This window comes from Hyla sarda, chromosome 12 (assembly GCF_029499605.1).
Source record: "Hyla sarda isolate aHylSar1 chromosome 12, aHylSar1.hap1, whole genome shotgun sequence".
NCBI lineage: Eukaryota > Metazoa > Chordata > Amphibia > Anura > Hylidae > Hyla > Hyla sarda.
This window is the reverse complement of record NC_079200.1, coordinates 73,707,228-73,730,515: the sequence shown is the minus strand read 5'-3', so window position 1 is coordinate 73,730,515 and position 23,288 is coordinate 73,707,228. Positions and strand designations below refer to the sequence as shown.

General features: G+C 41.8%; 1 protein-coding gene across 4 annotated transcripts in view; it reads left to right on the top strand.

Annotated features, from left to right (window-relative positions):
* The window catches only part of CASS4 (Cas scaffold protein family member 4), a 77,625-nt gene that overhangs the window by 27,689 nt on the left and 26,648 nt on the right, over positions 1-23,288 (top strand). The window contains exon 1 of one of the 4 annotated variants that reach the window (XM_056548056.1): positions 20,931-21,116. The exons of 2 other annotated variants lie outside the window; for them this stretch is intronic. In XM_056548056.1, the coding sequence (XP_056404031.1) occupies positions 21,105-21,116 (12 nt within the window). In that variant the 5' untranslated portion in view covers positions 20,931-21,104. One more of the 4 variants, XM_056548055.1, reaches the window with a different exon arrangement.

Below are 23,288 nucleotides of genomic sequence, written 5' to 3'. Positions count from 1 at the left end.
TACAGGATAAGCTTAGATACACTGAATCATGAGTGTATCATACATGACCAGGTTAGATAACCAAGCCTATGAAAGTATGACATATAACAGGAATACACAGTATTACACATGATAGGATTGGATACACAGCTTAGCAGACAGTATCATACACAACAGGATTAGATACAATGATTAAACAGACAGTACCACCCATAATAGGCTTAGATACAGTGGCTCAGCAGACAGTATTACACATGAAGCTTAGATACCTCAGATGAGTGGCACAGTATCACACATAATAGGCTTAGATTAACCATCTCAATAGCAAACTGGCACTGAGAATTAGTGTTCAGGTCAGTGTAATCTTGTTACGCACTTTGCTCTATAATTCATTTGTTGTTGGGGCTCTATAATTCATTATTGTTGGGGCTCTAATTCATTTGTTGGGGCTCTATAATTCATTTGTTGTTGGGGCTCTATAATTCATTTGTTGTTGGGGCTCTAATTCATTTGTTGTTGGGGCTCTATAATTCATTTGTTATTGGGGGCTCTATAATTCATTTGTTTTTGGGGCTCTATAATTCATTTGTTGTTGGGGCTCTATAATTCATTTGTTGTTGAGGCTCTAATTCATTTGTTGGGGCTCTATAATTCATTTGTTGGGGCTCTATAATTCATTTGTTGTTGGGGCTCTATAATTCATTTGTTGGGGCTCTATAATTCATTTGTTGGGGGCTCTATAATTCATTTGTTGTTGGGGCTCTAATTCATTTGTTGTTGGGGCTCTATAATTCATTTGTTGTTGAGGCTCTAATTCATTTGTTATTGGGGTTCTATAATTCATTTGTTGTTGGGGCTCTATAATTCATTTGTTGTTGGGGCTCTAATTCATTTGTTGGGGCTCTATAATTCATTTGTTGTTGGGGCTCTATAATTCATTTGTTGGGGCTCTATAATTCATTTGTTGTTGGGGCTCTATAATTCATTTGTTGTTGGGGCTCTGTAATTCATTTGTTGTTGGGGCTCTATAATTCATTTGTTATTGGGGGCTCTGTAATTCATTTGTTATTGGGGGCTCTGTAATTCATTTGTTGTTGGGGGCTCTGTAATTCATTTGTTGTTGGGGGCTCTGTAATTCATTTGTTGTTGGGGCTCTATAATTCATTTGTTGTTGGGGGCTCTGTAATTCATTTGTTATTGGGGGCTCTGTAATTCATTTGTTGGGGCTCTATAATTCATTTGTTATTGGGGGCTCTGTAATTCATTTGTTGTTGGGGCTCTATCATTCATTTGTTGTTGGGGCTCTATCATTCATTTGTTATTGGGGGCTCTATAATTCATTTGTTGTTGGGGGCTCTATAATTCATTTGTTGTTGGGGGCTCTATAATTCATTTGTCGTTGGGGGCTCTATAATTCATTTGTCGTTGGGGGCTCTATAATTCATTTGTCGTTGGGGGCTCTATTATTCTCTTGTATTTGAAGATCATCGGTATTGGATTATAGCAATCAGAGGATAATATTACTGATAATACTACTGAGTGTATCCAACAGCAATAAGAGGGGCTGGAATAATGGGGAGCACAGCCCAGAAACACTCCAGATCTCAGCATCCTACAGGCAGAGCTAGTAGATAGGGAGCTGCTTGCTATATACAGTAACTCTTGCCTGGAACTATGGAGGCCAAAGGTCACTAAATGATCTGTCCAACAACCAAAAGACGCAGGCCATGGGAATGATTAATATCCGGATCCTAGGAAACAGACTTATGGGAAAAGATCATTGTCTCAGGGAGGCCAAACAAACAGCCCCAAGAGATCCTGAGGACTCTGATCAATACTCACATTGTACTTCCTGCTAATTCTTACCAAATTGCCATTTACTATAAGGCATCTGATGGCGTAAGCTGCACAGATAGTTCTTCCCTATTGCTATAAACACTGGCACTAGAGAAGAGCGAATTTTTGAAAAATTCAGCCGATTGACCAAATAAAAAAATCGTTTTGATCCGAATAAATTCTCAGCGAATTTTTATTAGTAATGTATTTTAATAATGTGTTTCATAAAGTGTGAGTGTGTTTCACTTTTTTCTCTCTCTATTTTTTAGGTAGTACTACTACTCCCAGCATGGAACAGACTGTTCCATGATGGGAGTAGTAGTACCTGTGCTAATAGACAGATCGCTCGGTTGTCAGGAGTGATACCTGCTGTGATCTGTCCTTAACTGCAGGTACTACTGCTCCCAACATGGAGAACACTCTGCCCCATGCTGGTAGCTGTAGTACCTGCATTAATAGACAGATCGCAGCGGGTGTTACTTCTGACACCCGATACAATCGTCCTGTATAATGTATAGATGCGGGTGGCCAGTCGCTCTTCTCTGGTCCCACTGTAATATGAGTATATGCCGTATATACAGTCATGGCCGTAAATGTTGGCACCCCTGAAATTTTTCAAGAAAATGAAGTATTTCTCACAGAAAAGGATTGCAGTAACACGTTTTGCTATACACATGTTTATTCCCTTTGTGTGTATTGGAACTAAACCAAAAAAGGGAGGAAAAAAAGCAAATTGGACATAATGTCACACCAAACTCCAAAAATGGGCTGGACAAAATTATTGCCACCCTTTCAAAATTAGAACAGAAGAACAATTGCGTTTCTATGGATCAAAAAATCTTTATTGACACAAAATACACAAATGGTACAAACAGCATCATAAAAACTATTAAAAATACACAGATTGGAGGGTAATCCGGAGTTGGTGGTCCAGTGGACCAGAATAGACAGGCGGTGACTGGGATCAGGAGTAAATATATGTAATCCAGATCAAAACCTGATCTTTATAGTAAAAAACACCAGGGAAATACAAATAAAGTGCATTAAAGGGGTTATCCAGGAAAACATTTTTTTATATATCAACTGGCTCCAGAAAGTTAAACAGATTTGTATATTACTTCTATTAAAAAATCTTAATCCTTTTAGTACTTATGAGCTTCTGAAGTTAAGGTTGTTCTTTTCTGTCTAAGTGATCTCTGATGACACGTGTCTCGGGAAACGCCCAGTTTAGAAGCAAATCCCCATAGCAAACCTCTTCTAAACTGGGCTTTTCCTGAGACACTTGTCATCAGAGATTACTTAGACAGAAAAGAACAACCTTAACTTCAGAAGCTCATAAGTACTGAAAGGATTAAGATTTTTTAATAGAAGTAATTTACAAATCTGTTTAACTTTCTGAAGCCTGTTGATATATATAAAAAAAAGTTTTTTCCTGGAATACCCCTTTAACTTTCCGGAGCCAGTTGATATATAAAAAAAAGTTTTGGCCTGGAATACCCCTTTAACTACTGCCATGCAGTTTCCTCTTTTTACATATTCTATTGTATACATTTACCTTGGTAACTCAGGGGAAAAGCAAAGGGGCTTTTTGATATTCATGATATATGCACTTTATCTCACTATGCCCATGGGAATTTTGTCTTTGCATGAGCAGTTAATGCACTTTATTTGTATTTCCCTGGTGTTTTTTACTATAAAGATCAGGATTTCATCTGGATTACATATATTTACTCCTGATCCCAGTCACCGCCTGTCTATTCTGGTCCACTGGACCACCACCTCCAGATTACCCTCCAATCTGTGTATTTTTAATTGTTTTTATGATTCTGTGTATACCATTTGTGTATTTTGTGTCAATAAAGATGTTTTGATCCATAGAAACGCAATTGTTCTTCTGTTCTGGCTATGCTTAGCATTAGGTCAGTTACCATTGGGGACCTTTTTGTGTTCTAACCCTTTCAAAATTGTGGAAGTGTAAGATTGTTTCAAGCATGTGATGCTCCTTTAAACTCACCTGGGGCAAGTAACAGATGTGGGCAATATAAAAATCACACCTGAAAGCAGATAAAAAGGAGAGAAGTTCACTTAGTCTTTGCATTATGTGTCTGTGTGTGCGCCACACTAAGCATGGACAACAGAAAGAGAAGAAGAGAACTGTCTGAGGACATAAGAAACAAAATTATGGAAAAATATCAACAATCTCAAGGTCAAGTCCATCTCCAGAGATCTAGATTTGCCTTTGTCCACAAGAAGTTTGCAACCCATGGCACTGCAGCTAATCAGAGACCAGACCAGAGAAGAGCAGCCTGCCGCCCGCATCTATACATTATACAGGACAATCGCATCGGGTGTCAGAAGTAACACCCGCTACGATCTGTCTATTAATGCAGGTGATACAGCTCCCAGCATGGAGCTGAGTGTGCTCCATGTTGGGATCAGTAGTACCTGCAGTTGAGGACAGATCACAGCAGGTGTCACTCCTGACACCCAATGTGATTGTCCTATCTATTGGAGAAATGCGAGCGCAGGAGAAAGCCGCTCGCATCTATACATTATACAGGACGATCGCAGGGGTGTCGCTAATGAGGAAATTCATTATTTCGATTAGAGTCAAAGTTCGGATTCGGTCCGAATCAAATTATTCATGAAATTCGGAACGAATTCGACTTAGTCAGATTCAATCCGCTCATCTCTAACTGGCACTATAAAGGGTTTGTAGACATGTAGACTTCCGCAAACATGTTCACATTGAAAATAGGTGAAAATGAAGCAATGTTGCAAACTGTTTTGACTAGAAATTCTTCATCTGTTTTCAGTTTACAGCTCCTATGTAAACCTATAAGTCTCCATGGTTACAGACTACAAACAAACCATGAATGTAGTCTGATGCTGTACTCATGCAGTGAGTAGAGGAGGGGGCAGGTAATCAGCAGGATGGTGTATCTGTAACCACAGAGATTCATAGTTCTTCATATATGAATGTTTAACAACGACTGCTTGGAAATTTAGATACATTAGAGCAGCGTTCATGAAATGAGAATGCAAGACAGCCCGGCACTACAAGGTGAGAAGGAGGTGGATAGGGGGTGCGGGTATACACTGCGGTTCTGACGTGTGGCGGTGCTCTGGTTGCAACAGTAATGCATTTATATGGTGTAGGCAAGGACGAAGAAAAACTGGCGACTCACCAACTTCTTTATTGGATGAAATACTCACATAACTTCATAGGGAGGGGACATACACACGGGGGTACAGAAAGGCGACAAGCTCCGTTTCGCACTTTTCATCCGGCCATTACTGAAGCACTAAACAGTGCGAAACAGAGCTTGTCTGTACCCCCCCATGTGTATGTCCCCTCCCTATGAAGTTATGTGAGTATTTCATCCAATAAAGAAGTCGGAAGAAGTAAGATTGGCGAGTCGCCGTTTTTTCTTCGTTCTTGCCTACACCATATTAGAGCAGTGTTCTCCAACCCATGGTTCTCCAGCTGTTGCAAAACTACAAATCCCAGCATGACCTGATTATGTTCTCCAGCTCTTGACCACAAGAATACAACTTGCAGCATTTCAGGACAGCTTAAGGCAGTGTCTCCCAACCAGGGTGCCCCCAGCTGTTGCAAAACTACAACTCCCAGCATGGCCGGACAGCCAACGGCTGTCCGGCCATGCTGGGAGTTGTATTTTTACAACTGCTGGGGGCACCCTGTTGGGAAACACTGACTTAAAGGGGTACTCCGGCGCTTAGACATCTTATCCCCTATCCAAAGGATAGGGGATAAGATGCCTGATCGCGGGGATCCCGCCGCTGGGGACCCCGGTGATCTTGCATGACGCACCCCGTTAAAATCAGTCCCCGGAGCGTGTTCGCTCTGGGTCTGATTACTGTCGATCACAGGGCCGGAGCATTGTGACATCACGGCTCCGCCCCGTGTTACATCACGCTCCGCCCCCTAAATGCAAGCCTATGGGAGGGGGCGTGACATCTTATCCCCTTTGGATAGGGGATAAGATGTCTAAGTGCCGGAGTACACCTTTATGGCTACAACTGTATTATCTACTGTAATATTCCCCCAACCTGTGGCTCTCTAGTTGTTAGAAAACTACAACTCCCAGCAAGCCCAGGCATGCCCAGGCCCTGGCAAATCGGTTCTGCTCACTGCAGGAAGTCGTGTGCCATTTTGGAAAGCTGCTTTGTTCCAGATCTATCACATTCCTAAGATTTGAGTCTTGGAAAGATAAAGATCTCAGCAGATTAGATCTTGGGGGGGGGGCGCTGTTGCATTGGTGTCTATAGAAAATGAATAATGATTACAGTGGTGGAAGGTGGGACTGCAAGCACCAGATGTTACTATAAGAAACAGCAGTTGGATTTGAAGGAAATGCTTCATTGTAAAAAAAGAAAAAAGAGAAGCTCTAAATAATGTGATAATACTAAAATGTTATAGGATTACAATGGACCCTTTGAGCAAACCAACATAGTGATGATCTACGTTAAATATTACTATATATATATATATATATATATATCTGTAGAAGGGTGCAGCTGAGATCTAGCTGACTACCTGGCCTGGACCTGCTGTCTCCTTTATAAAAGGATTTATCAGTGATTGACAGGTTACAATTATCAACAAAGCAACATAATAAGAGCGTTCACTAGGGGCCTCAGACATCAAAGCCTCGTCTTGGCATTCATCTGCCCTGTCCTAGGTTCACAATGCACCATCCTATTGTCTGATGGACAGTAAATACATGATCACCATGATCGCCCTGATTGAGACATCAGCCGTCTGTCTGCAAATCCAATCTCCAGGAGATGGTCCTAAAATGTTCTTAACATCTTATCAATGTCTCCTTGATCTCCGGTGATTAAAACGCATATCTGCAATGTGGTTACTTTAATAAGCTAAACAGATAGAAGAATTACTGAGCACTGCCTATGTGGAAAAAATGATTGCTGAGGCTGAACAGAGGTAACGATGAACGCTGAATAAATAATGCAGCAGGATTTCAAGGTGAATGCTCCGACCTTTCGTTCTTCATATTAAAGTTATACTTTAATAAGCTGTTTAGGCCTGAAACGCAAGGAAGCCTGTATGTATGCGGATTAGTAGGTTGGACCATTAACACCCTGAAACGCGCCCAGTCCTTAGTATTGGGATTTGTTGAGTACTTTTGAGGCAGGTACAGAGCCATAACAATGATGATCAGCCTTGAAATGCATATTAAGAAAACAAAAGAAAAAACATACAATTGCATCGCATGAACTGCGCTTACATAAAAGGGACCGATTTCAGCGGGGTTAGAACAATAAACGTAAAAATGTATTATAGTCCATTATAAAAACATAACAGACTATAAATGTTCACCTTCTTTGTTTTAACCCCACTGGATAGGGGATAAGTAGTTGATTGCGGGGGAGTCCGACCACTGAGACCCCCCGGGTTCTCCAATACGGGACCCCCGGCTGTCAGTGAGGAGCACAAGTCGCCGACTGGTAGACTGCACGCTTTCCATTAATTTCTATTGGAGGGCTGGAGATGCCCAAGTGCTGTACTTGGGTCTCTTGGGCGCTCCCATAGAAGTAAATTGAGCATGTGCCGTTGGCAGCACAAGGTCCTTACTGAGAATCAGGTCACGTTCCGGAAATCATGGGGGGGCCCCAGCGGTCAACCTTCCACAATCAGTTACCTATCCTCTATCCTGTGGATGGGGGAATAAGTAAGTTTGGGCTGGAGTTCTCCTTTAAGTACTTTCACTGCATACACAGCATTGAAATACAGCCTGTGTATAAGGATTTAATCAATATGTTCTATGCAAAATACAGAACTGAAATAATAAACACCCTGAAATGTGTGAACATATTTATTTAGGGATAAGTACTTTTAACACACATGCAGAATTAGTAGGTGTGACATTTCATCCCACAAAAGGCGTGTAGGCCTGTTTATAAGGGATTTATTAAAGGGGTATTCCACTTTTTCTATTTGACTATGCTACAGGGGCTGTAAAGTTATAGTAGTCCATAATACAGAATAATGTATGTGCCTGTCTCTCATGGCTGGTCTCACATTCTTATGTCATCTCTGCTCTGGATGTTCATTTTTAACAGCATACAAAATGACTCCTGTCTCAGGTATTCCCAGGATGCAGTGTGGCCGAGAGACTACCTCACTAGGCAGGTGATAACAGACAGCCTGTCTGCTTCAATGGGTGGAGTGACCACAGGGAATTTCCAACAGCTGAAGGCACCCTAGTTAGAAAACTCTGGTCTTTTGCATAGAATGTAGCTCGTTTATGGTTTAATGGGTAGGGTGGCTGATGTATAGGAGGGAGAAAAGTGGAATTATGGGATTTGTAGTAAAAGAGAAAACACCAACAGGAAAAAGTCAGTTCACAAAAAGAAAGCCACAGCTTTATGGTAATCTCAAAACATAGCCATTTAACCTAAAGACAAGCATGGATCCTTTCTAAGTATGTCCATTATTTTCTGGCAGGTAAGTGCTAAAATCGCCTTTTGGTGGATAACCCCTTTAAGAAGATTTATATGGAAATACAGAATTAGAATCATGTTAAACATCCTGAAGTGTTTGTGTGAATGCCTGACATATCTAAGGCACCTATATAGTTTACTTGTGTGTGTTTATAAAAAAAAAAAATATATATATATATATATATATATATATATATATATATAGTAATTTCATTGCAATGTGTGACATTGAAATGCAGCGAAACAAGTGCAGTACAATACATTAAATACTTTAAATGCATATACAGTACAGAGCTGATATGAATCCTCATAAATGCCCTGAAATGTGTTACCCTGACCTATTTAGTGTTTTAACATGTACAGATAGGTCATTAACGCCTGAAGTGCGTTTAGCTTCTATGTACGTCTGTCTGTTAGAATTTACCGAGCTATTTCAAAATGTACACGTTTGCATGGAAGAACATCTGAAACACATGTGGCTACGAGCAATGGTCTGTACTATAGAATGTCAGTGTGTATGCACAGTCCTCATGGATGATCGTAAATTCCCAAAATGCATTTAAATTCTATTCTTGTTTATGAGGAGTTACTAAGTTTTGTACCAGAATGTGGTTTCCAAGGATGGCTGTGAATACTCCAAAACATATATGGTTACTACCTTGTATATGTAGGTGATCTTATTAAGAACTTGCAGTTTGCACGAATGATAATCCGTGACCAAAATGCCATAGACAAAGGCCATAGCCTCCAGAAGGATTTGTTCTACAGATAGGGAACGTTTACTGAAGAGAGCACAGCACACGTAATAGAGGGTTAGCAGAGAACCCTTTAAAACAACCAACATGGCCACCCATGCATGCTAGAAAACTTCAGGACCCCATATTATGACACTGCTGTCTTGCTGTTAACTCTCAGGCGGCCTTAGATCAGTTGTCATTTAGTGTATTTCAGTGTCATTAGTTGAATTTACTGTATTTTCTATAAAGCCTGGGTGACTCTGCGACTAAATTATAGCATTAAAGGTGTACTCTGCCCCTAGACATCTTATCCCCTATCCAAAGGATAGAGTATAAAATGTCTGAGCACGGGGGTCCCGCTGCTGGGGACCCCCGCGATGTCCCTGCTGCACCCGGTGTTCATTTAGGGTGCAGCACCGGAGGCTTGTGACATCACGGCCACGCCCACTTGTGACATCACGGCCACGCCCCCTCAATGCAAGTCTATGGGAGAGGTCGTGACGTCACAAGCGGGGCGTGGCCGTAACGCCACCAGCCTCCGCCCCGCCAGTCATCCGACACTGAGCGAAGTTCGCTCCATGCACCAGATGTCTGGGTGCCACAGCCGAGATTGCGAGGGTCCCACGCGATCAGACATCTTATCCCCTATTCAAAGGATTGGGGATAAGATGTCTAGGGGCGGAGTACCCCTTTAAGGCTTCTTCAAATGGCTGCTATGACACATCTGTATTAACAGAATCCAAACCTAAATTCTTCAGGATTAACCCTTCCCTGTGATATAATGGTATGATCCTTGCTCCCCCCATCATCTCCCATAGAATCCTTCCTTGTGGTCGCCCCATATTTGGACCTGTCCTTGTCTCCATAGATCCGCACTATTTCTATAGCTCATCTTAAATGTGCCTGTAAATTATAAATACTCCAGTGAGGCTGTGGCCATCCATCATCTCTCCAGTTACAGCCACTACCTATATATAGAGAGGAGAATGGGGGGCAAAAAATAACCACGATTAATGAATACAGGCCGCTGTCATCTTCATATGTTGTGGAGAGCACAGGATGGATTATGGGGGGCCACAGATGGGACTGACCAGGTGATATATTTACTTACCACCTGAGGAACATAGCAATCTACTCATGTGGCTGAACTGTGTATCTAAGTTTACCATGGGTGTAACGGTCTGTTCAACCAGTGTATCTAAGCCATGCATGGAACTGTCTACTGAGCTTTATATCTAAGCCCATCATGTCTGATACTTTCTTCTGAGACTGTATCTAAGCCTTGTCATACTATTTGTTTAGCTGTATTTACCTAAGCTTATCACGTGCGATCCTGTCTAAGCATTTTATGGACGACACTGTCTGTTGAGCTGCTGTATCTAATCCTCGTGATCGATACACTCTTCAGAGCCACCGCATCTAAGCCAATCATGTGTGATACGGTCGGCTTAGCTGTTGATCTAGAGCCTATCATGTGTAATATGGACTTCTGATCTGCTGTATCTAAGCCAATCATGTGTGATACGGTCGGCTTAGCTGTTGATCAAGAGCCTATCATGTGTAATATGGCCTTCTGAGCTGCTGTATTATCTAAGCCTATCGTGTCTGCTGAACTGCTGTATCTTAGTTTACATTGTGTAATATTTTCTAATAAGCTACCGTATCTAAGCCTATGAAGTGTAAAACTGTCTGCTGAGCTACTGTATCTAATTATATCATGTGTGATACTGTCTGCAAAAACATTTTTTTTCAGCAGGTAGAGGATGCGGTGGTGATATCATCTGGTCACATCTTCCCAGAGGTGATATACTGCAGCCAGGAAACTGACCCCTTCCCAGATCTTCAGCCTCAGCATTTCACACCTTCTGCAGGGGATTCTGGGAGGAAACCAGTAAGGCTAGGTTCACACTACGGCATTTCAGCCTGCAATTCCGCTTTGAAATTGCAGGCAGAAATTCCGATTACTAAAATGTATAGCATGGTGAATGGTTTTCCGTTCACAAATTCACACTTCAGAATTTGTGAAGCAGAATTTGTGAACGGAAAATCCACTTTAAAATTTCCGCCTGAAGAATGGGGTTTCTCATTCTTCAGGCGGAAATACTCGCGGAACACATTGCAGTCTATTGGAGACTGCAGTGTCCACGCGGTCCTGATTCAGTTGGCGCTGGCCGCACTCGGAATCTCCAGGTGGAAATTTTCTGCCCGGAGATTCCGCAGTGTGAACCGAGCCTAAGGGTCTATTCACACGGCAGAATTTCCGCTTGTGGAATTCGGCCTAAAATTAAAGCCCATAGACTTCTATGGGATTCCGCACTCCCATTCACACTTCTGAATTTCCGCTTGCGGAAATTCAGGAGTGTGAATGGGAGTACGGAATCCCATAGAAGTCTATGGGCTTTAAATTGAGGCGGAATTCTGCATGCGGAAATTCTGCAGTGTGAATAGACCCTAAAGCTGAGTACAGGCTGGATAATCGCTCCAATATGGGGCAGCACTCGTATATTTGGGGTGCAGATCACTATAGCGCGAGGGGTGGAGGTGTGGGGGAGGCAGGCGATTCATGAGACAGCCAATCCTATTGTTCCTTTATAACTGACATTGGATGCACAAGTGTCACCCTTACTAAAGGTGGGCACCCATCACAGTGCCCCTTTCCGTATGGCTGGTACAGTTATATGGACACTAATATTTCATCCTATTATGTCTATCCTGCAGTGAAATTTACTATTACATGGACATGAACATGATTGGCACTATTGTGTGATACACCGAGCTGTGTATCTAAGCCTAATGTGTCATAATCTACTCAGCTACTGTAGCTAATCTTCTCATGTGTGATACTTTCTTCTGAACCAATGAATCTGAGATATCACATGAGATACTGCTTGGGGAGCTGTAATGTACAGGTGGTTAGTGTGGTGAGTAAAACTATGTATTCATTGCCCCAAACCGTTCTGATGTTTCCGAGATATAGCACAATCGTGTAATACGTAAATAAGATCTTAACTGCTCTGGAGGCGGGGTTGACTATCTGCTCCTCCGGCGCTGTCCCCGGGTACTGTTCACATGCACCACTATCTGCTGAGCTACTGTATCTAGGCCTATCATGTGTGCTACAATCTATGTAATACTGGTACTATATATATAATCGCAAAAAATGGAAGAGAGCCGCTCTCTTCCATTTTTTGCTTCATTTACTTGGGGCCTGGGTCTGGCCCTGGGGCTGAGCACCCACGTGGATCTTAGAATCCTTGGCTACAGCCACGCATGGTGCTCTTCTTCACTTTTTTCTATATATATATATATACACACTGTACTGCAATGGATGGTACTATTACATGGGTACTTCACTGAATGTTACTATTATGCGGACATGAATATGACTGGAAAGTCATAGTGTAACTGATATGGCTGTTGCTATTAATTGGGCACTGATATAACTGAACCTATTATATGGCCACTGATATAGCCGTTACTATTACATAGGCACTGCTATCAATTGTTTTATTATATGGACACTAAGGGTATGTTCAAACTACGGATTGTGAACGGAATCTCCGCTTGCAGAATTCCCCGAGCGGAGATTCCATTCTGGTGTCCGCCGCCGCCGCCGAAATAGCAATAGGGCCGCGCGGCAATGCCACGTCACCATTGAAGGCTATGCAGTGTTCGCAGACTTCTGCGCACAGAATGAAAATATTCTTTTTTTGCATGGAACAATGGTCTTAGGACCGTCCTCAGGTCTCCTCCACAACACTGAACCTTGCACCTACTGTATTATAGTTACACCTATGTTTAGTGAGACCTCCACCCAGGCTAGGAATATCTCTTTAAGTGGTAATTGGACTGTAGAAAGGGGATTTTAGGAGCTGGTTGTGAAGGAACAATGTCCATACTCTGTGACACCTCATACAGTGCCTGCTCCTCACAATTTTTAGATAAAGTATTTGCTTCCGACCCTCATTTATCTTCCACTGTACACACCAGGCTTGGCTTTATTATTAGACTGTGTTACTTCCTCTGTACCCAACAGCAGCGCATACCCAGCAGCCATCTCCAGGGTGCTAAGAGAAAGACACGGAATGTTTCAAGGATGGTAGTTATATTCTTGTACATAGGAGACAGTATTATAGCAGTTATATTCTTGTACATAGGAGACAGTATTATAGTTGTTATATTCTTGTACATAGGAGTCAGTATTATAGCAGTTATATTCTTGTATACATAGGAGGCAGTATTATAGTAGTTATATTCTTGTACATAGGAGGCAGTATTATAGTAGTTATATTCTTGTACATTGGGGCAGTATTATAGTAGTTATATTCTTGTACATAGGAGTCAGTATTATAGCAGTTATATTCTTGTATACATAGGAGACAGTATTATAGTAGTTATATTCTTGTATATAGGAGACAGTATTATAGCAGTTATATTCTTGTATACATAGGAGACAGTATTATAGCAGTTATATTCTTGTATACATAGGAGACAGTATTATAGTAGCTATATTCTTGTACCTAGAGACATTATTATACAAGTAATATACTTGTAGATATGGACATTATTATAGTAGTAATATTCTTGTACATAGGTGCAGTGTTATAGTAGTTATATTCTTGCACATTGGAGGTGGTATTACTGTAGTTTTATTCTTGTACATAGGAGACAGTATTATAGCAGTTATAGTCTTGTACATTGGAGGCAGTATTATAGTACTTATAGTCTTGAATATAGGAGAAAACATTATATTAGTTATAATCTTGCACAAAGGAGCAGTATTAGGCTAGGTTTCCACTTGTTTTTTTTTTACACTTAAAAAAACACCAGCAAAAACGCCAGAAAAACTGCCACAGGTTTTTCCTACGTTTTGGCAGTTTTTAGCACCTGTACTAATAGAAAGATCGCCCAGGGTGTCACTCCAGACACCTGAGGCGATCATCCTATCTATTGCAGAGATGCGGAGCAGCTCCATACAGCGCTCGCATCTCTGCTCTGTACTCCGGGCCGGCCAGTGATGTGAATACATATGGAAAAGACCGCAGCACACAAAGGTAGTTAAAAAAAAAATCCTGAAGTGTTTATTCCATCCTCAAAATACAAACAGGTGCCCTGGTGTACTACAGTCAATCTGATGAAGGGGTAGTTTCACCCCGAAACGCGTCTGTTTTATTGCTGTACATCAAATAAAGTTGCTGCACTTTGTGACCACTTCCTTTCGAATCCTGAGCGCCTGCTGCCAAGGTCGTTTTTTTCTTATTTGTATCTAGCCTTATAGAAGTCATATTCATGTACATAGGAAATAGCATTATAGTAGTTATATTCTTGTACATAGGAAATAGCATTATAGTAGTTATATTCTTGTACATAGGAGGCCGTATTATAACAGTTATATTCTTGTATATAAGAGGCAGTATTATAGTAGTTATATTCTTGTACATAGGAGGCAGTATTATAGTAGTTATATTCTTGTACAAAGGGGGTAGTATTATAGTAGTTATATTCTTGTACATAGGAGGCCGTATTATAGTAGTTATATTCTTGTATATAGGAGGCAGTATTATAGTAGTTATATTCTTGTACATATAAGGCAGTATTATAGTAGTTATATTCTTGTACATAGGAGGCAGTATTATAGTAGTTATATTCTTGTACATAGGAGGCAGTATTATAACAGTTATATTCTTGTACATAGGAGTAGTATTATAGTAGTTATATTCTTGTACATAGGAGGCGGTATTATAACAGTTATATTTTTGTATATAAGAGGCAGTTTAATAGTAGTTATATTCTTGTACATAGGAAATAGTATTATAGTGGTAATATTCTTGTACATTAGGGGGGGCAACATTGTGGCTGTTATAGTTATGTACATAGAATCAGTATTACAATAATTATATTCTTGTACATAGGTGAGTAGTATTATAGTAGTTATATTATTATACATAGGATGCAGCATTGGATTATTTATATTCTTGTACATATGGGGCAGTATTATAGTAAGTCTATTCTTGTAAATTTAGAATACCCAGGAAAACAACAGATACGTTTTGTATAGTATGACAATTTAGTTTACTCATTGTTTTTTTCCTTTTTGAGCTGCTCCATCTCGCTGTAGGTATATTTTACAAGGTGTGTCCTATTACACTCTCTTACACAGGTTCAGGGTCAGTGAGAAGGCTCCTGGTTGGAGTCCTGTGTCTGGGGACATTCCTGGAAGTAAGACCCTCCATTACTGAGCTCAGCTTCCCCTCACTTCCAGGAATGCCTGTGACTTGTCAATCTGTAGCCATGTGTTTGTGCTTAGCAGGGATTTAGCAGCGGTGTGTGACGAGGGTATATAATGCCGCCCTCTCCCCATGTGGTATTGTGAATACAAACCCTGGAGCTTGGCAACAGGCAAATAATCAACAGTCATGACCGGCCTGTATCTTTGTGTTTTACTTTATTATTACAGGTGATGTGTCATGTTATGTAATTCTATTTAATTATACATTCTATAGGACTAAGATGGTTACAGGGGCATTTAATCAGGATAATCAGGAATATTAATTGTTATTAAATCTGCTTAAAAACTAATAAAAAACAAAAATAAACAATACAAAATAATTGTAATTAATAATTTATTCATGGGGTTGTTCACTTAAGCCATACACATACATATCCCCCCATACACGTGCACTCTCACCTCTTCAGACTCCTCTGCCCCCAAGAGACCCTTCTGTCTATTCTATATCCCCCAGACCCTTTGTCCCCCTCTAGACCTCTCTGTTCCCTTCAAAGACCCCTCTGACCTCTTCAGATCTATTTTTTTTTGTGTTTCCCTTCAGACCCCTTAGTCCCCCTCTGCTGCCCTCTCCAGGTACCACCAATGGTGACTTAACTCTCCCCCCCCCCCCCCAAGAACAAATGGTTCATGCAGTTGAAATCCAACATGCCCGACCCTTCCTTCTCAGACATCTGCCATCAGATAAGAATCGGGAGGCCCCCATAAACATAAGATGGTCAGCAAGTCTTGCTGAAATTGTCCTACACCTATTGTAATGTGTATGGAAAGCTTTAGGGCCCAGGGATCAGCTCATCACTGCCGGGCCTGCTGCAGAACCTTTACTGATCATATGTTTGTAATTTGTTTTATATTATGGCTAGTGTACATCCATGTAATATATGGATTGATAGGGTCCACAAAGAGACAAGAGCTGCTCTTTAGTAGTGGACATTTCAGGGGGGGGGGGGTGAACCTCCTTTTAAACATCTATATGCCCTAACAGGTTGTCAAGTGAAGACAACCCCTTTAGGCTAAGTTTCCACTTGGTTTTTTTCTGCCAATTTTTGGAGATCTGCCACTGCAGTTTTTGAGCCAAAGTCAGAAGTGGATCCATAAGGGACGAGAACTATAAGTCCTTCCTTTATGTGTCCTATTCCTTTTGAATACACTTCTGGCTTTGGCTCAAAAACTGCAGTGGCAGTATTTCAAAAACTGCCAGAAAAAAGCCAAGTGGAAACTTGGCCTTAAGATCTGTAAATGTTTAAGCATGTAACCACATATCTGATATTCTGGCACATCAGGTCTCACTGATGCTGGATTAGAGGAATTTTACCTAATAACAAATTTGCTCCATGTTAGCCATGCTTGGCTGCAGCACAGCTTCTTTCCATATGAATGGCAGGTGACAACCCTCTTACAATAACACATAGCAGGGTGGGGTGTGACAACTTCCACTCATCCTTCATTAATCCACATTGGTGTACAGTGCTCACCACTCACCTTTTGTGTTTGTTATTTGGGAATATTTGGGTCTCACACCCCCTGGTCCTGTATGCAGGGGTGCAGCAGACATGGAGTGGGCCCACTTGTGTATTGGGACGTTTCCTTCTAAAATCTGTGCCCTCCAGCTGCACTTTTTTCAGTGGGATGAGAGGCGTCACCTCTGTCTGACTTAATGGGATTATTAGAACAAACCATAAACAGGCATGACATAGGATATCATGTTCCTCTTCCCTGAAACCCCACACCCTTTGTCACCCAGCTTTCCAGAGTGCTAAATGGCACTTTTGCATGTGTAAGGATTTAGCATGGTACAGCATTGTAAAACTTGTCGTTCAGGAATCTAGGAAAGCTGGCTGACAACTCCTGCTGGAGCTTTTATTAAGGCCATATTGCCCATTAGGATTACTGGATAGTTCCTGCTTGTATGGTAGGGATTCCATTAGCTTGTCTGTATATGTTCTAAACTATTTCTAATTTACTTGTTCCTGGGAAAGCTGGGTGACAAACAATATGCCTGCCTTTACAGGGGTTGTCAGCTAGTTTTCCTAGGGTCCTGAATAGCACTCTTCCCTTGTTAATAAAGACACTGGCCTTTATTTACTAAGAGTGTTGTGTAGGTTTCTTTGTGGGTTTTAATTCCCTACAGTTTATTTTCCACGGTATTTACTAAGGTTTCCCTACATTTTCCACTTTCCTTACACTTTTTTTTTTTACACATGCTCTGATCTGTCGGGTTTTCCTCAGCTCAAATCCACCACATTTTATGTTGAAACCTTAGTAAATATGTTGGGTTTTTGTGAAAATGTCGGGAACACGCCCCTTTTAAGAGACCACACCCCATTTTCCAGGCTGCCACGCCCCTTTTTCGGGTTTTCTTAGCAAAATGGAGAGTAAGTCGTGTTTTTTTCAATTCTGGTGCAAATTCTGGTGCAATGCGACAGAATCCAGCGCACAACCCGACAAAACATTTCAGGTTTGCAATAGTAAATGAGGGCCATTGTCTTGGATGACACTCTTCCACTGGATGTATTAGATATATTAAAATAAAGGAGTCTGGGAAAGCTGGATGACTGTCAGGATGGTTGAAATGACACTTCAGGCAATAGGTGACAACTAGCTTTCTTTGAGTCCTGAGCAGCACACTTCCTGACTAAGTAGTTGTCTACTTTGGATAAGACTTGGACATTTAAAGAAAAGGGAGCCTGGGGAAGCTGGGTGATCGGTAACATGTCTCCACACAGCTTAACAAAAAATCTAGTTATGCATAATAAGATAGGTCGTTCAGGATTAGAGGCAAGCTGGGTCATAATATTTGTTTAATCACCTAGCTTTCTATGATACAGATATAGTACTGTATAGGATGTGTAACCACTTGTACTAGACCACCTAAGGCAGTTGTGTGGTCAGATCCAAGGTGGTAACTGGATATTATAGCTATTCTTGTTGATCAGAGGAGTATAGCGATAATAAATTATAAGGAGCAGGATCCAAAATGTCTGATAGTGACCAGATGTGGAAAATGGAGCAACAGCACTGACTGCAGGATTATGTGTCCCCCCCATGTAACAGGAAAAAACATAAATCTGGCCTGTAAAATATTTCTAAGTCACTAACAGGCTTCAGTGACTGTAACCATAGGAGCTTGCAATTCAATTTGATCATTTATTCATAGGCACTCGCTAAATTTACTTTACAAGCATCGATGGGGCCTGATAGGTGCCAGATTATGAGATATTCTGGATTATCAAACATTACAGACAGTCACCTGTAAAGAGTAGAATTAAAGGGGTACTCCCCTGGAAAAATTTTCACGTCACACGGAGCTTCAGCCTATCACCAGCCGAGGCGGGACATCGCTGCGGCCGGTGATAGGCTGAAGCTCCGTGTGACGTGCCGGGCTAACAGGAAGTAAGAAGAATACAGCCCGGGGACCGAACACCTGTACCGGAGCTCCGGGGGCTCGTTGGCAGGTAAGAGAAAGTTTGTTTTCTTTTATTTTGCAGCCCGGACGGGATAAAATAAAAAATGTGCGCGCCAGACTACTCCTTTAATTTGTTCTGGGACGACCAGTGTATGTTGAGACCATTGTATGTTGAGACCAGAACTCTATGGAAACCTGGTAATTGGTTCTAAAGGCACCAAAATGTCATCCAAAAATAGGAAAAAGTGAGAATTAAAAAAAAATAAGTAGATAACTAATATAGATAAAGCAAATCCTTACATATAAAAGTAAGAAAGATCTGCTGGGAGCTGTAAATCACTGTCTATGTCAGTGTTTCCCAATCAGGGAGCCTCCAGCTGTTGCAAAACTACAACTCCCAGCATGCCCGGACAGCCTTTGGCTGTCCGGGCATGCTGGGAGTTGTAGTTTTGCAACAGCTGGAGGCTCCCTGCTTGGGAAACACTGGTCTATGTAGAGGACAGGAACTTCTTCAGGGTCCTGTACAGTACACGCAATGTCCTAAAAAAGTAACATGGAGCCGCCCCTACCTGCTGTCCAAAGGAGCAGGTAATCCTGGTACAGGTAAAGAGTACAGAACATGTAATACCTCCCTGTACTGTAGGGGGCACTGGCCAGATCTTCCAGCCATTGACACACACGTTTCATGGATCCTGGACTGTCTGTAACATTGTATGTTGAGTCTGGTTTCAACTTACAATGGTCCAGAAAAGACCATTGTATGTTGAAACTATTGTATGTTGAGGCCATTGTAAGTTGAGGGATCACTGTATAGAGCAATGTTTTGCAGCAGTTTTCCTTGCTTAGGCCCCTTTGACACTATAGAAGTCTCTGTTTTAAAGATCTGTTATAATGTTCCGTTAACAAAACCCTTAAAAACGAACGTTAAAAAATCCCATTATAGTCTATGGGCATTTTACATTATCCGTTTTAACCCGTCATAGCCTGTTATTAATAACAGACATTATTTTGTGACGGGAGAAAGTAACAGGAGAAATAGTCCATGCACTATTTCTTCAGTTTTTTTCTCCTGTCACAAAATAACGTCCGTTATTAATAACAGGCTATGACGGGTTAAAACGGATAATGTTAAAGGAGTAGTCCAGTGGTGATTCAGTGGTGAGCAACTTATCCCCTATCATAAGGATAGGGGATAAGTTGCAGATCGCGGGGGGTCCGACCGCTGGGGCCCCCTGCGATCTCCTGTACGGAGCCCCGACAGCCCGCGGGAAGGGGGCGTGTCGACCTCCGCACGAGGCGGCGGCCGACACGCCCCCTCAATACAACTCTATGGCAGAGCCGAAGCGCTGCCTTCGGCAATCTCCGGCTCTGCCATAGAGATGTATTGAGGGGGCGTGTCGGCCGCCGCCTCGTGCGGGGGTCGACACCCGCTATCTCGGCGGAGAGCCGGGGCCCCGTACAGAGAGATCGCAGGGGGCCCCAACGGTCGGACCCCCCACGATCTCAAACTTATCCCCTATCCTTAGGATAGGGGATAAGTTTTTCACCACTGGACTACCCCTTTAAATGCCCATAGACTATAATGAGACTAAGCCACTCATGCACAGGAAGCACCGCAGGACGCATCTAATTTATGTTTGTGGACCTGATGAAGGCGCATGTGAGCGTCGAAACGCGTTGTCTGAAAAAATCTCAATAAATTGTCCTGTGTAAACCGTGGCGTCTTGAGTCAGTTCCCTGCCAGCAGAAGCGCTCTACACAATTCCCCATTTTTATATATCCATTCTCCTTCCATTAATCGGTATTCCAGAGGATAGGGGAGATAGAGCTGCATACTGCATTCTCCAACCTCCACCCATAACCTCCACTAGTGTTGGACTAGCACTGTTGCATCAATCCAGCAGGTTGGTACGACACTATAGGTGAGTTGGTGGGTCTCCCCCTTTCCTACCCTACTTCTTTTATATGACAATACCCCACGAGAGAGCGCCCCGTTTTTTCTTTTCTTTTTTTTTCCCCCTACCATAGACTATTATGGGATTTTTTAACGGCCGTTTTTAAGGGTTTTGTTAACGTTACATTATAACGGATCTTTAAACGGAGACTTCTATAGTGTGAAAGGGGCCATAGCATGGCATTGTGTGTGTCCTCAGTCAGGGGCTCTCATCTGCATTATAATAGCAGGGGCCTGGGCCAATAAGGGGCGGTGGGAGGGGGGTGCAAGAATTCTATCCCATTCATCTCTGAGTGAGTCTTAGTTAGGACAAAGCTGCTGCTCTGAACACTTCTCAGCTTCTCACACCCAGAGCTCTGAGCAGTGCTGGATATTATCACCACCCCTGGCATGGACTATTAAAGCCCCGGGCAGAGAATGAAGGTTACAGTAAGTACAGAACCTTCTATGGCTCGTATCTACAGCAACAATTCTTATCCTGGGGCCAACAAGAAAAAACTTTAACCCCAGGACCTAAGAGTCTTTACTAGTTTTTTTTACTTCAAGGAGGCAGAGCTGTATGAAGGAAAGTTTTATTTTTACTAGACTTGGATGCAATGTAGGTATTTTTTTATTAATTTTTTTATTTTTTCGATTTTTACTACAATTTTTTGTATTAGCAATAGGATCTTTTCTGATATAAACTTCACAGAGGCAGAGATAAAAGCAAATAAGTGTCATTCTTTCTAGACTTTGTGCATTTTTTTCCATATCTTTTTATTATGTTTTTCTTTGTAATATTTTGCGTATTTGTTATTTATTTATTACTTTAATTTTTGTTTTTTAAGTAGACCGTTTTTCTTATGATGTTTTTTTTATTACATTTTTCTGTATTGGTAAGACACCTGGAATATTTTTTATTTATATATCATTTTAGATTTTTACATATCTTTAAGGTTTTGAACTTCAAAAATCTATTTTGTTTACATTGATTTTCTTTTCTCTGTTATATAAAGAGCACGGGCATATCCTGACCGCCAGTGCATGTGGAGAGTTGTAGTTGCATGTTGAGAGTTGTAGCTGGAGATATCTGTATGGGAGATTCTGTTAGCAGCGCTATTGTGTCCATGGAAGGAAAGCCTCAGTTCTCCATTCGTTGCAAAACTATAACTCCCATCATGCCAAACGCAGTTCTATTGTTGCAGTTGTATTCTATCTGGGCATGCTGAGAGTTGTAGTTTTGCAACAGCTGAAGAGCCACAGTACAGATTGGAGACCACTGTTTGAGATAAAGTTTGAGCAGCCAGTTAGCAGTTCTTCTCTAGTGGAACTACAACTCCCAGCATGCCCTAACAGCCTGTGGATTATCAGATGCTGGATTCGAGGGATAGATTTATATATAGAATATTCCAGATCACTGTTTCCCCAACCTGTGGCTCTCTAGCTCAGCGTTTCCCAACCAGGGTGCCTCTAGATGTTGCAAAACTACAACTCCCAGCATGCCCGGACAGCCAAAGGCTGTCCGGGCATGCTGGGAGTTGTAGTTTTGCAACAGCTGGAGGCACCCTGGTTAGGAAACACTGGTCTAGCTGACACTCCCAGCATGCTGGCAGTTGTAGTTTTGCAACAGCTGGAGGCACCCTGGTTGGGAAACACTGCTCTATCTGGCACTCCCAGCATTTCCCATGTTAGGTGCTGTAGTTTTGCAATACCTGAAGAGCTAAACCCTAGTAAATCCGTGCTCTAGATGCTACAAATTGCAGCTGTTATCTGCCTAGGCATTCTGGGAGTTGTAGTTTTGCAGCAGGTTGGTGGACAATGCTGTAGATGCTACAGTTGCAACCATAAGCTGCGCTGGTGTGCTGGGAGTTGTAGTTATGCACCAGCGGGGACGTCACAGGTTGAGTGACACTGCTGTAGGGGGTAAAGAGTTACCAGTCATTCCCGTACCCTTGAAAGGTCCCTAATGTCTTTCTGTCCCACAAGAAGGCATCAGCACTGTACATTTTATGTGACATTAAGAGGTGAGTTTGCCTAGGGGTCAAGAATCCCCATAGAAATCAATGGATCCCCAATGACAGGCCTATGGGCATCCTGCACAGCTTCCTTCTTATCTCAAACCTTCTACACTTATATTTGGGTTTGCATTGGACTGTGCAGGCAGGGAGGGGTTAAATATTCCACTGAAGGGGAAAAACTGATGGAGCGATCCAACCTTCCATTTGAACGTTTTCCTGCAGGACAAAGTGTGTTTTCTTTTTTTTTTTTCTTTTTATTGCACAATGTTTGAGAATGAAGATTTCAGACTTTCTTTAAAAAAAAAAAAAAAAAAAAAGGAAAAGGTCATTGGGAGATTCTTTTTGTGCAAATAAAGCAGAAACGTCTTTTATATTTAGAATAGAGAAATGAGGGCCATTGGGGGTGACACATCCAGCCTGTTCCTGCCACATACCTGACTGCTGAGTCCAAAGGCTGACTCACCGGAGGGTGACGCTGGGCACACTCCACCAATCTCATCCACCAGGCTAATCCATTTCATATCGATTTTCAATCTGTTTCCTGAAACACAGCGGCAATGCAAAATTAAGATGAATGTGTTGGTGCTATACAACTAGGGTTGCC